The sequence below is a fragment of the Lolium perenne genome, chromosome 3, assembly GCF_019359855.2.
Source record: "Lolium perenne isolate Kyuss_39 chromosome 3, Kyuss_2.0, whole genome shotgun sequence".
NCBI lineage: Eukaryota > Viridiplantae > Streptophyta > Magnoliopsida > Poales > Poaceae > Lolium > Lolium perenne.
This window is the reverse complement of record NC_067246.2, coordinates 174,085,565-174,099,352: the sequence shown is the minus strand read 5'-3', so window position 1 is coordinate 174,099,352 and position 13,788 is coordinate 174,085,565. Positions and strand designations below refer to the sequence as shown.

General features: G+C 43.7%; 1 protein-coding gene across 1 annotated transcript; it reads right to left on the bottom strand.

The window, feature by feature from the left end:
* Window positions 1-5,764: 5,764 nt before the first annotated feature.
* Window positions 5,765-11,089, bottom strand: LOC127318327 (uncharacterized). The gene is made up of 5 exons (XM_051348797.1): window positions 10,962-11,089; window positions 10,786-10,872; window positions 10,074-10,695; window positions 9,731-9,956; window positions 5,765-6,132 (listed from the first exon to the last, which is right to left on the bottom strand). The coding sequence occupies exons 1-5, from the start codon at window positions 11,087-11,089 to the stop codon at window positions 5,765-5,767; spliced, it is 1,431 nt and encodes a 476-aa protein (XP_051204757.1).
* Window positions 11,090-13,788: the final 2,699 nt, after the last annotated feature.

The following is a 13,788-nucleotide window of genomic DNA, read 5'->3' as shown; positions in this document are numbered from 1 at the left end:
ATTGAGCCGTAAAATTCATATTATGTCGTAATTAAATTGATGATCTAGGGGAGCGTGCTGGTATTATAATCCCTAACGAAGGGAGTAAGCACTCTAGCTATGAAAAGTACCAAACAATGCATACCAAAATGATTTTTTAGAGGAATACTAGTTCAACTTGTTTAATTTTACATTAGTAGGCCAAAATCGAACCCCGTAGTTGGGATTTTTTGAACTTGATCTGTAGTACTGGGTGATACGCGTACAGCACGCATCCGTTGGGAACCCCAAGAGGAAGGTGTGATGCGTACAACAGCAGTTTTCCCTCAGTAAGAAACCAAGGTTATCGAACCAGTAGGAGCCAAGAAGCACGTGAAGGTTGATGGTGGCGGAGTGTAGTGCGGCAGAACACCAGGGATTCCGGCGCGAATGTGGAACCTGCACAACACAATCAAAGTACTTTGCCCCAACGTAACAGTGAGGTTGTCAATCTCACCGGCTTGTTGTAACAAAGGATTAGATGTATAGTGTGGATGATGATGTTTGCAAAGAACAGTAAGAACAAGTATTGCATTAGATTGTATTCAATGTAAAAGAATGGACCGGGGTCCACAGTTCACTAGTGGTGTCTCTCCAATAAGAAATAGCATGTTGGGTGAACAAATTACAGTTGGGCAATTGACAAATAAAGAGGGCATAACAATGCACATACATATTATGATGAGTAGTGTGAAATTCAATTGGGCATTACGACAAAGTACATAGACCGTTATCCAGCATGCATATATGCCTAAAAAGTCCACCTTCGGGTTAGCATCCGCACCCCTTCCAGTATTAAGTTGCAAACAACAGACAATTGCATTAAGTATGGTGCGTAATGTAATCAACACAAATATCCTTAGACAAAGCATTGATGTTTTATCCCTAGTGGCAACAGCACATCCACAACCTTAGAACTTTCTGTCACTGTCCCAGATTAAATGGAGGCATGAACCCACTATCGAGCATAAATACTCCTTCTTGGAGTTACAAGTATCAACTTGGCCAGAGCCTCTACTAGTAACGGAGAGCATGCAAGATCATAAACAACACATAGATGATAGATTGATAATCAACATAACATAGTATTCCATATTCATCGGATCCCAACAAACGCAACATGTAGCATTACAAATAGATGATCTTGATCATGTTAGGCAGCTCACAAGATCGAACAATGATAGCACAATGAGGAGAAGACAACCATCTAGCTACTGCTATGGACCCATAGTCCAGGGGTGAACTACTCACACATCACTCCGGAGGCGATCATGGCGATGAAGAGTCCTCCGGGAGATGATTCCCCTCTCCGGCAGGGTGCCGGAGGCGATCTCCTGAATCCCCCGAGATGGGATTGGCGGCGGCGGCGTCTCTGGAAGGTTTTCCGTATCGTGGCTCTCGGTACTGGGATATTCTCGACGAAGGCTTCTTATAGGCGGAGGGTAGGTTTAGGGGCGACACGAGGGGCCCACACAACAGGGCGGCGCGGCCCCACCCTTGGCCGCACGGCCCTGGCGTGGCGGCGCCTCGTCGCCCCACTTCGTAACTCCTTCGGTCTTCTGGAAGCTCCGTGGAAAAATAAGACCTTGGGCGTTGATTTCGTCCGATTCCGAGAATATTTCCTTTGTAGGATTTCTGAAACCAAAAACAGCAGAAAACAGCAACTGGCTCTTCGGCATCTCGTCAACAGGTTAGTGCCGGAAAATGCATAAATATGACATAAAGTGTGTATAAAACATGTGAGTATTATCAATAAAGTAGCATGGAACATAAGAAATTATAGATACGTTTGAGACGTATCACTGGGCAAAACACTAGTTCAACCTATTTAATCATAGATTCATAGGTCGATTTTTTCTTTTTTATTATTACTATGCAGCACATGTGTGTTTATCCGTCCAGTGAAACTCGAAGGAAGAGGGATCACACGGAAGGAAACGAAGGGAGAGCAGTAACGGGGCCGCTGTTATTTATGGTGTCTCTCCTTTTTCGGGTGATGTTGACTGTTGTGCAGGATTTGTCAGTGCGCAGCAGGCGCGAGCGAGGCCGAGAATGAGATAGATTTTTTTTATGAGAGATCAATAACCGAAGGATCCTGGAGAACCCAGACTTGCAATACGCATCAGAGCACAGTTTACAACAGGACACATAATAAACAGGAAATTACATCTAAGTACCAAACTTTTACATGGGTGACCCCAGTCTGAAAGCAAGAAATGCGATCGGGTCCTTAACAGCCACCGTTCGGATTGATCGGGGATTTTGCCTACCTACCGCACGTGACTTGTGCTCACTAAAGTGTGGGACCTCACGCACGGGAGCCACACGTAAGTGACATACCTGTTGGTGTAATAACTCGGGTGCTTATTATACTGTATTATGAGTACAAAGTTTCCAATGGATTCAAGGGCAGGGAAGGCAAGTTAACTCATTTACATGACATTATTTTTTCCATGAAGAAGAGTTAACCCATGATTTTGACCTAAATTTGAAATCAAAGTTGGTTCAAAAAGGCAATCAAAAGACTTAGAAGAATCCAACCTTACTTTTTTCATTTTCATGTTTTAAACTTGTTTAAATCTTGATCAAACCTAGGATTTGACCAAGATTCAAATAGGCATAAAAATTCAAAAAAATGAAAAAAATGAAAAAACCAAATTGCGTTGTCTTCTTATGTCATGCATATAGTAAGCATTCAAGTTGATAAAAAAGGTCTGGACATATTCAAACCAGAAAAATCATGTATCCACCCCTAACCCTAAACTCTCTATTATGAAGTCAAGCATGAAGAGAAGTGGTTTTGGGTTTCAGACATGGAAATTTAAAAAACCTCCAAAAAACTTCATTTTAGAGTGACAAAGAAGGATCCATGCATACTTTTCCATTTTCATGTTTTAAACTTGTTTAAATCTTGGTCAAACATATGATTTGACCATGATTCAAATGGGCATAAAAATAAATAAAAATGAAAAACCAAAGCACACAGTCTTCTTATGTCATATAGTAAGCATTCAACTTGATAAACCAGGTCTAGACATATTCAAACAAGGAAAATCATGTATCTACCCCCTAAACTCTGTCTTATGAAGTCAAGCACAAAGAGAAGTGGTTTTGGGTTTCAAACACGGAAATTTAGAAAACTTCCTAGAAGCTTCATTTTAGAGTGACTAAGAATGATCCAGGCTTACTTTTTCATTTTCATGTGCTAAACTTGTTTAAATCTTGGTCAAACCTAAGATTTGACCATTCAAATGGACATATATAATAATTCAAAAAAAATGAAAAACCAAAGCACATAGTCTTCTTTTGTCATATAGTAAGCATTCAAGTTGATAAACAAGGTTTAGGCATATTCAAACCAGAAAAATCATGTATCTACCCCCTAACCCTAAACTCTGTCTTATGAAAACAAGCACGAAGAGGAGTGGTTTTGGTTTTCAAACATGGAAATTTCAAAAACCCTCTGAAAAGCTTCATTTTGGAGTGAAACCCAAAGCAAAGCATGAAATCAAAAAATTGTGATGCACTCTAGCTATGAAAAGTATCAAACAATGCCAACCAAAATGATTTTTTAGAGGAATACTAGCTCAACTTATTTAATTTCATATTTGTAGACCAAAATCGAACCCCGTAGTTGGATTTTGTTTTTCAACTTGATCTGTAGTACTAGGCAAAACCCTAGTTTAACCTATTTAATCATAGATTTGTAGGTGGATTCTTTTACTTTTTTATTATTACTATGCAACACATGTGTGTTTGCCTGTCGAGTGAAACTCGGAGGAAGACGGATCACTCGGAAGGAGAGAAGAAGGGAGAGCATTATGGTGTCTCCCCTTTTTCGGGTGATGATGTTGACTGTTGTGCAGGGTTTGTCAGTGCGCAGGAGCTGCGAGCGAGCGAGCAAGTCGAGGCCGAGAATGAGAGATATGTTTTTTTTGTGAGAGGGACAACCGGAGAATCCTGAAGGACCCAGAGACTTCCGATACGCATCCTGATGCGTCTTCTCTTGACAAAGAAGATGGCTGGGAGTTTGCGTACCTACCGCACGTGACTTGTGATCACTGAAGTGTGGGACCTCACGCATGGGCACCACACGTAAGTGACAGACCTATTGATGTAAAAACTCGGGTGATCATTATACTGCATTAGTACAAAGTTCCTATGGATTCAAGGGTAGGAAAGCCAAGTTAACTCATTTTCATGACTAAGAAGGATCCAAGCTTACTTTTTCATTTTCATGTTTTAAACTTGTTTAAATATTGGTCAAACAAAGGATTTGACCAGGATTCAAATGGGCATAAAAATTCAAAAAAGAAATCAAAAAAATCAAATACCCATGCACATAGTCCTCTTATATCATATAGTAAGAATTCAAGTTGATAAATAAGGTCTAGACATATTCAAACCAGATAAATCATGTATCTAGCTACCCCTAACCCTAAACTACGTCTTATGAAGTCAAGCATGAAGAGAGGTGGTTTTGGGTTTCAAACATGGAAATTTCAAAAACCTCCCAAAAGCTTCATTTTGGAGTGACTAAGAAGAATCCAGGCTTACTTTTTATTTTCATGTTTTAAACTGGTTTAAATCTTGGTCAAACCTAAGATTTAACCAAGATTAAAATGGACATAACAAATTCAAAAAAAATCAAAATAATAAAAAACCAAACACATAGTCGTATGAACTAAGCATGGCTAAGCACAACATACAAAGGCTGTAGCGATGCACACTAGATTAGCCTAGGTATGCTAGGAGCGTGGAATAGTAGTATTGTGGCTTCAAGGTAATAGCATGCATCAAATAGGTATACCTCTATCTAGCGATAAAAGACAGTGGAATCGGATGCAATATGTAAGAACCAGAACGAAAGCATTTGTAAAACAAGTATGAACCAGGCTAGGGCTTGCCTTGACTGTCGACGGAGTTGTATTACTCGGTGGCGTTATCAACCTCGATCTCGGGCTCGTGCTCTATCGAGAAGAAGCAACACCAGAAAGTAGAATAACATTCAAGAATAACATTCAAGCATGGCACTGATTGCAAGCAATCATCATGGATGATAATTTAAGGTGCAAGAATTAAACCTATGAACTACCGAATTATTTAATAATTAAACCTATGAACTACCGAATTATTTAATCGGGACTGGAATACTCGAAGAATGACATTCCGGTAAATCCCGGACATTACTTAGGGGATTATTTATTGTTCCATTAAACTTATGAAATGAAGTTGTTCAAATTTCTTCTATTTGTATGCCAAAGTGTAGATCTTATTTTTCTGATCATTTTGATATATTATTTTATATTTTTCTGATTGAAAATAAATTAGTTATTGATTTTACAATTTTTATTCATTTTCTAAAATTCCAGATATTGTTAAAAATCTGACAGATGGGGTCCACTGTCAGGATTTTAACAATTACAGGAAATAAAACAAAAATAAAAAAAATAAAAAAAAGGCTCCTGACAGCCCGGTCCCACCAGGTCAACACCATGCTGGCGCAGGTGAGGAGCGACGCGGGGGCTCCTGGCCACGCCTGGAGACGCGCATTTGGGCGCGTCAGACGCGGCTCGACGCGGGCGACGATGTCGTGGCGGCGCCGCCCGGAAAAGGTCACCGGAGGCGGCGCGACGGCGAGCAGTGCGGCGGTGCGGGCCAGTGCACGATGCGACGGCGACAGAGAGGGGGAGGGAGGAAGAGGAGGGGCGCTGGAGTACCAGCAGCTCACCTCGATGCTTGCAGGCTAGGCGGCGAAGGCGGGGAAGGTTAGTCGGCGGCGATTGGGGGCCGGCCGGAATGGGGGAAGAAGCGGTGGCGCGGACGTCTGCGGGCGTCTCAGTCCGATTCCCTTCACGGGGAGGACGAGGAAGGTGAGGCAGAGCCCGTGGCGTCGTCGGATGGGCGCGGGGAGGCCTCTAGCGGCGGCGGTTGAGGGCGGCCGGCGTCGGGTTAGGGTTTGGGCGGCATGGTTGCTCGGAAGAGAGAGGGGCAGGGGGAAGTGAGAGGGGAGAGAGAGCACGAGGGAGGTCTCCAGGGCGTCGTCCACGTCGAAGGGCGGTGAGCATGAGGTGCCGCCGAGCCTCTCTGCCGGCAGGGCACGCAGCAGCCAGCCTGACAGGAGGTAGAAGACAAATGGTATTTTTTATAAAAGCCCCCTGGACTTTGGTTATTTCTCGGCAGATTTTAAAACGACTCTCAAATCACTTCTACTTGGTGTTTTGGATGGTTTTAAAAACCAGAAACTTGCAACAAGTTGTGCCAGCATTTTATGTAACAACATAAAATGAACATTTAAAAATATCACGAGCACTTATTTTTAGGATTTCGAACAGATGCACGACACACAGATGAACCGCATTGTCAGGGTTGCATGTTTTATTTTAACGCGAAAACTTCTGAGTGAATTTTACATGATGCAAAAGAGTGCAAACTCACTTTATTATAAACTGGGATGTTACAGCAAGTTTTCATCCAAGGTATTAGCCAATCGTCTGAAGTTGATCCTGCATCTGATGATTTCTCAATATCAAAGTGCTTTTGTTCCTGACATATTTATAACAAATAATGTCGTCGTTGTATATGAATGCATATACGACCAAGAGAATGAATGCTAGAAGACCATATTTTTCTCTCAAGATCGATACGATGAATATGAACAAGTACAACAGTGTGGAATGGGGTTATCTACATGGTTGTCTTTTGAAGTGAGGTTTCTCTCCACCTTAGAGATCTTTTGTTATGAGATATGTGGAAAGTTATTAGATATGCAACGAGTTGTTCCTTCAAGGAGAATTCGACAAGGGGACTCGATCAACCCCTCCCTCTTCCTACTCTATGCTAAAGGTTTAGCTAGTCTGTTGTTTCACACGGAGCATGTGGGAGTGCTACAAGGAATTTGTAATAGTCGTGATGGCCCACCCATTTCCCTCCTCATTTCAGCAAATGATAGAATTTTCTTGGCTCGAAGTGATGCGAGGAGTGTGGCTGCGTTGAAATAAACACTTATGTATTATTGTGATTGCTCGGGTAAAACAATCAACATGGATAACTCCTCGATATTTTTTGGTCGACGATGCTAGGATCTAATCAAGCAACAAGTTAAGAATGAACAAGGAGTATGTACTACGGAGTTACAAGATAAGTGCCTCGGTAAGGTCACATATATTGGTAGATCTCCTACTCTTCATTTTAAGTCCGTTATGGAAAAGGAGTGGAGGCACATGCATGGATGGCCAGGCCGCCCAATGCCGCGATAGGGAAAGAGATGCTGCTTAAGGTAGTTATCTAGGCTACACCGACCTTCATTATGAGTTTCTTTCAGATTCTTGTGTCGATGTCTGAGTTCCTCCGAAAGGATATTTTAGATCATTTGCGGGGGTGAATCGGGGAAGAAGAAGATGCATAGGAAGAGATGAGAGTGATTGTCGACACCCAAAGAACTAGGTTCCATGTGTTTTCGTGATCTGGTGTTGTGTTCAATCAAGCTATGCTTGGCTCCCAATGTAGGTGGTTGCTAACTGAACCATGCTCATTGTGTACTAGAATTTAAAAGGCAATTATTTCCGATTGTGTCAGGTATGGGACGTCCCTTAGCGCTATTTGTCGTCTTTCACCTAGAGAAGTGTCTATTTTGGCATGCCACTAGTCAAGCAAGGGGTTTGGTGGAGTGTTGGCTATGGGAAAGAATTAAAGTGCTCGCTAGGATTCTGAATGTGAGACCTTCTATGATGCATACTCCAACACCAATCCCAGATGGTGCAACTATGGAGTTTCTTCTTAGTAATGATCATAGTTCATGGCACGAGGAGGTGGTGTGAAATGTTTTTGAGGATGTGATGAATAAAGTTCTTGAAATTCCGATCAGTCGGTGGGGCAAAGACAACTTCATGTCATTGCCCTTTACTAAGTATGGTGTGTATTCCATCCGATCCTAGAGCAAAGAAATTCTTCGTGAACTGGTGTAAACAAGGTGGCGGTGTGGCATTTAGATTTGCAGGATGAAAGCTTGTTGTGGAAGCACTTGCGGGATATCGAAGATTGAGGTAAATGAAGATAAATCTATGGTGATTCTCACATGATTGTCTAACGGCTTGGGCTCTACTTTCTAGAAGTCATATCCCTGCTTGTGCGAGCGTGTACGGTGCCCAAAATGAGACAACTGCACATACCTACTCTACTTGTATGCAAAGGAGGTTTGGCGGGAGATGAAATTGTTTCATGATTTTCACCTACGTTGGAAGTTCTTCACGAGCCCTAAGTCCTAGCTCTTTGATCTCTTGGCTACCTCAACATAGAGGGAACGCATGGTGCTTCTGGTTGCAATTCGACATTTATGGCTGGCTCAGCCCAATTTTTGTAAAAGTGAAGTGTTGAGGTAAGTGCGAAGTGTCGCCGAGCAGTGCAAGGCGTACGTCGAGATTATTGAACAACATATGTTTACACCGTATACTTCAAACATAGGTGATACCAGATTTGTAAGTACAATATTAATTAATGTTGATGCTGCTCTTTTTTACGTCTTTGCAACAGATGGGAGTTGGCGTTGTGATCTGAAAGATCTGAAACACCGCTGGTGATTGCTTAACCACATGTAGCGAACTCATTGAGGAGGCCCCAGCACAAGAAATGGCTGAGGCACTGTCTTTTTGCTGCCCATCTCTCTTGCTAGCGAGGAAGGTTTCTACAAGCTGATGGTACGGTGGTCTAGGACCTCCAGAGCCCGATTGGGATGGTGGTGTAGGATGTGAAACTCCTAGCAACCAGTTTCGTTGCGATCTTGTTTTCGCAGATTTTCAGCGAGTAATATTGTGGCACACACTTTAGCTTGATCATGGGTGCAATTTGTTTATGTTTGCTTCAGAAATTCTGCTCTGAATTGCACCCTGCAGACTATAATCACCTAGAAAGAGGTAACCATTTTATTCTCAACACAAGGATGAAAGAAAGAAACCGTGGCATATATTTAGAATTTTGTATCCCTGTATTCAGGCATACCAGAGTAGGTATATACATGCGGTGGATGTATATTATTTTTTTAAGGAGAAAAGGACGCATTTGGTAGAACATGACCATCCTGTTTGGTTGGATGACTGCGTGTAGTGCGCATACAAAATATCTCGTCCCTCACTTTCCTGTTGAATATCGGAATCTTGGTACTACCTCCATACCGGATTAATGGGCAATTACGCATTTCGAGAAACAGGTTTGATTACTAATTTGGTCTATAAAATATTAGATATATATCACAAAAATTATATTATTGGAAACATTTTTTGAATATGAATCCAACAGTATAATTTTTATGGCATATATCTCATATTTTGTTGACCAAATTTATAGTTAAACTTGTTTCTCGAAATGCGTAATTGCTCATTAATCCGGTACGGAGGTAGTAATACACAAATACTAAATATGCCCAGTACGAGTTTCTCTGACGTATGTTAGGGTGACTTCAAGTCACTGACACATGGGGTCCACCAGTGAGGGCCCACTTGCCAGCATCACAACGTCACCCTGGTCAGCGTCAGAGAATCTCGTTCATATAGAAATGTACCAATATTTTCGAGAAGCAATTCTTACGGCCATCGGATCGCCATAGATCCATCAATCATCATAGTTGAAGGGAGGAGATCAGATCTCTGGTAGTATATACTGATGGATGTAAATTCCTGTTCTGAACAGGTGTGATGAAACTAGCATCCGAAGAAACCTTTGCTCATCTCCTGATGACCAAAATCATGGTAGCAGTGATCAAGCAAGCTCCCGGCTGCTGCTCTCCTCCTCTTGTAATTTTCCTTGAAGCACGCCTGCCGCAGCTTCTTGGTCTGCTCCGTCAGCTCGATTGCCGGGTTCTCCTCCATACGCGCGCAATACCTCTCCAGCGCCTCCAGCTCCCGCTGCACCTCCGCCGAAGACATGGCTCCCTTCCTCATCTCCTGCACCCAATTCTTAATACAGTTAACAACACGCGCCAAGGCGCAGGGCAACATTTTCTATTGTGGTGTGGTGACCGATCTGCGTGCAAGTGCAACATATACGTACGACGTACGTACCTGGATGTTGAGGATGAGGGACCTGAGGCTCTTCATCTTACGATGCGGCCACCGCGCGACTCCGAGCTCGCGGCAGCGCTTCTTGAGCACGGTGAGGCCCACGTTCATCTCCCGCGCCGCCTTGGTGATGGGCATATAGAAGTACTTGCGCAGCTCCTCGAACCCGATGTGGTCGAGGCTTTTGCCACTGGCGGCTGCTCCTGACCGCTCGCTGCTCCTCTTTACACGCCGCGGCGGTGGCTCCGTCTGCTCAGCGCCGTAGACCCTGTCGACGACATTGATGGATTCTTCGTCCTCAGCTTGGAGGTCGTGGACCAGCTGGAGGACGCCGCCGCGCGATGCATTGTTCTGCTGCAGCGGGTTCATGATCGCCATAGGAAGCTCCCCGAAATCGTGGCCCAGCGGCACCATTGCTGCGTCAAGATCAACAGGCTCGGGCTTAAAGTCGACGTTGCAGAACGCGTCCAGGTCGATGTCGCTGAACGGCTGCATGAGCAATGCGTCGTCGAGGCCTGCAGTGGCAAGGTCTGCAGGCAACGGCGGGAGGACGTAGCTGTTGTCGATATCATCTGTAGCGAACGGCGGAGGGATCATCGGCAAGAAGCCCGTCGTGGCGTCCTCCCTGATCAATCAGCCGTGTCAGGGTTGAAGAAAACAATTAGGTTTAATTACATGAACGACATGGAGAACAAATTATACGATCGACAATCACCTCAGGATGATAGCCGACGAGTAACCTCCAGCGCTGCCAGGATCGTGGGAAGGCGCTGCGGCGGCCATGGGCAAGGAGGTGCCGTCGCTGGTGAAACAATGCAAAGATGAATCTGTGGGCTCGTGATCATCAAGATCGAGTAAAAATTGGAGACTTCGGGGAAGCTCTCAACCGACCTTGTGAGGAGCGGCGGCGGCGACATACACAACGGCAACGCCGGGAACTCGGCCAGCGGATGGAACCAGTCAACAACATCGCTGCCGCTGCCGCCGCCGCCGCTGCCAAAGTACAGCTGCATCTCCATGGGATCTGAAGACAGAGAGGAGATGACCGTGCGCCTATCGATCGAGGAAGAGCGACAGAGCAGCAGCACGTACTCTGTGATGTCTGGTCGAAGGAGATCGATGATGGCTTTATATACAGGAAGCTGCAGGATGGGACGCGTCTACCAATCAGACTATCATCGATGAGATAGCAATAAGAACGCATCCATGTATGATGGGAAAAAGACTAGAGGAGCTGTAATTATATAGGATTTGATGGATCTAGCATTGCCCAAATTGATTGGCCATGCCATAAATAATTCGGCTTAGTGGGTTCCCAAGTTTTATCTATCGATCCATGCAACCGTGGCGGCGATCGTAGTGATGACGAGGAGAAACGCCTTCGATCGATCGGGTGATCATCATTAGGCGACGCAGAAAAAGAGTAAATGGCCGGGGGCACTGTGCACTGCGAGAGTAGTAACTGCATCTCGACATTTAAACGCACGCGCGCATGCTATGCACTAGGATTGTCGTGCTAATTGTTCTGTGCCGCGCCGCATTGGCCGGATTTATTACGGGCGCGTCGATCGACTTTGGTGGAGCGAATCAGCGAAACGTATATATTAGTAACGTGGTGTGTACATGGCGCATCTAGTACGAAAGTGTGAGCGCGAGACGTGCCGTGCGCAATAGATAGCTAACTGCTACTGCAATTTCTAATTTGGCAGCACAATTCCGAAATGAATATCCTAGCCATGAAAGGAATAGATACTAGCTGGAAATATTTGAGAATCCTACATTTCTTGAATTCGTGAAAGAGAATAGGGAAGGAAACGTGAATTGCATCCCAGAGTATCAACAATGATCGATATGAAGCTATTTTTTCCTTCAAAAAAGGACAATATCGTCCAACTGATTCAGTGAAATAATCGTCATCCTCTCCACCATCAAATGTCACTAAAACATGAAATCTTGGGGGTTCATCCTCGAGGAGATCCTGGACCTTCACTTTTTTTTCATTCAACGGGTCTAAACCAACAGTTTTTGGTAACCAGTCTCGGCTCTAGCACCTTGATGCAAGCCAGAATAACCTCACTGGATCAATATTCCCGGGAATAACAGCGTTGGTGAACCAATTGACACCCCTTGAAGTATCTCCTACTCATATGTCAAATGTTTGTACTATTGAAGCATTTCTGTAGTATTTCATCTCACAGTGGGTCCAATCTGTACCAACAAACATCACACCATTTCAAAACAGCATTGGAGCAACAAAAAAAAGTATGCAACAAATCAGCACTAGTTGTAGAAAATTCCCATGTTACAAGAAATACTCAAAAAAAGTCCCGTGTGCAACATGCGAGGATAACTTTTACAGATGCTCACAAAAACATTTACAACATTGAAACAATTTTACAACATGTTCCCAAAATAATTGCATCAACTTGCTCGTGTGTTCTAACAAAGCACACATGAGTTCGCAACATTTGAAAAACACTCATGCAGAAAAGCAGTTGCAGACTTTAATTTGGAGGAACGGTGATGTGGGCTGAGCCACAAACTACAAGGTGAGGGGAATTCGAGGGGAAGGGCGATGAACGTGAAGAACACGAAGATACAAACTCACATCACTAACGCACACCGGCCGGTTGACCTCGTTGGTCCGATTCACCAACTGAATAGAGTTGAAAGAAAAAAATCACAAGGGATAGAATTCCTTGCAAAACATTCCCAAACCAAAGGTTGAATTCCAACTAGTAAAGAGATCGCAAAGATAGAGTGGCAAAGAAAGAGGTTAAAGCAATAAAGTTTACTATATGGAAAAGACCCAAGGTAGGGAGGTGCCTTGATACAACTCAATAGGGATTAGCTACGGAGAGAGTTTCCCACATGTGGGAAAAAGAAAATCTCATGTGTAATTCTCAAATCTAAGGGCATGTTTGATTCAAAGGATTTAAGAAGCACATGAATAGGAATAATGTAGGAATAGTATGTCATGACATGTGAAATCCTACAAGAATAAAATATGCAGGAATAGGTTGCCGAAGTCATTTGATTTCACCACAAGAAAAACGCGGGAAAATTATGTAGAGATTGAGTACATGCCATAGTTGTCATAGACATAAGAAATTTTCCAAGAGGTCTAACCTCTTGTTAGGGATCCTATGGGATTGGAGTATAGGAAAGCAATCCATAGGAATTTTGCAGGGTTCAATCCTTCGAATCAAATGATCTGTAGGAAAATTTCCTATGGGTAAGAATCCTATTGATTTCCTTTGGAAATCCTTTGAATCAAACAAGCCCTTAGTCTAGGGTTTCCAAATGGAGGCAAGGGCCTATATGTAGGCAGCGGAAGTAAGGGGTATTTTAGGCATAAGGGAAATATTTCTGGGGATACATGAACTTTGGCCCACGCTGACATTGACCTGGTGATGGCTCCCAAGTGTAGGAGATCAATTGTAGTACTTTTCAATGAAGAAAGGTTGTCGAACCCACGAGGAGCTGAAGGTATTGGTGAGTGATACGCGTACAACACGCGTCCGTTGGGAACCCCAAGAGGAAGGTGTGATGCGTACAGCGGCAAGTTTTCCCTCAGTATGAAACCAAGGTTTATCGAACCAGTAGCAGCCAAGAAGCACGTTGAAGGTTGATGGCGGCGAGATGTAGTGCGGCGCAACACCAGAGATTCCGGCGCCAACGTGGAACCTGCACAACACAAACCAAGTACTTTGCCCCA

Excerpts from the sequence above, each read along its gene's own strand:
- LOC127318327 (XM_051348797.1), bottom strand. The coding sequence starts at position 11,089 with ATGGAGATGCAGCTGTACTTTGGCAGCGGCGGCGGCGGCAGCGGCAGC. Across the intron at positions 10,873-10,961 it reads CCGCCGCCGCTCCTCACAAG|CGACGGCACCTCCTTGCCCA; the intron begins GTCGGTTGAGAG and ends TTGTTTCACCAG. Across the intron at positions 6,133-9,730 it reads TCATCAGGAGATGAGCAAAG|GCTGGCTGCTGCGTGCCCTG; the intron begins GTTTCTTCGGAT and ends ACCTCCTGTCAG.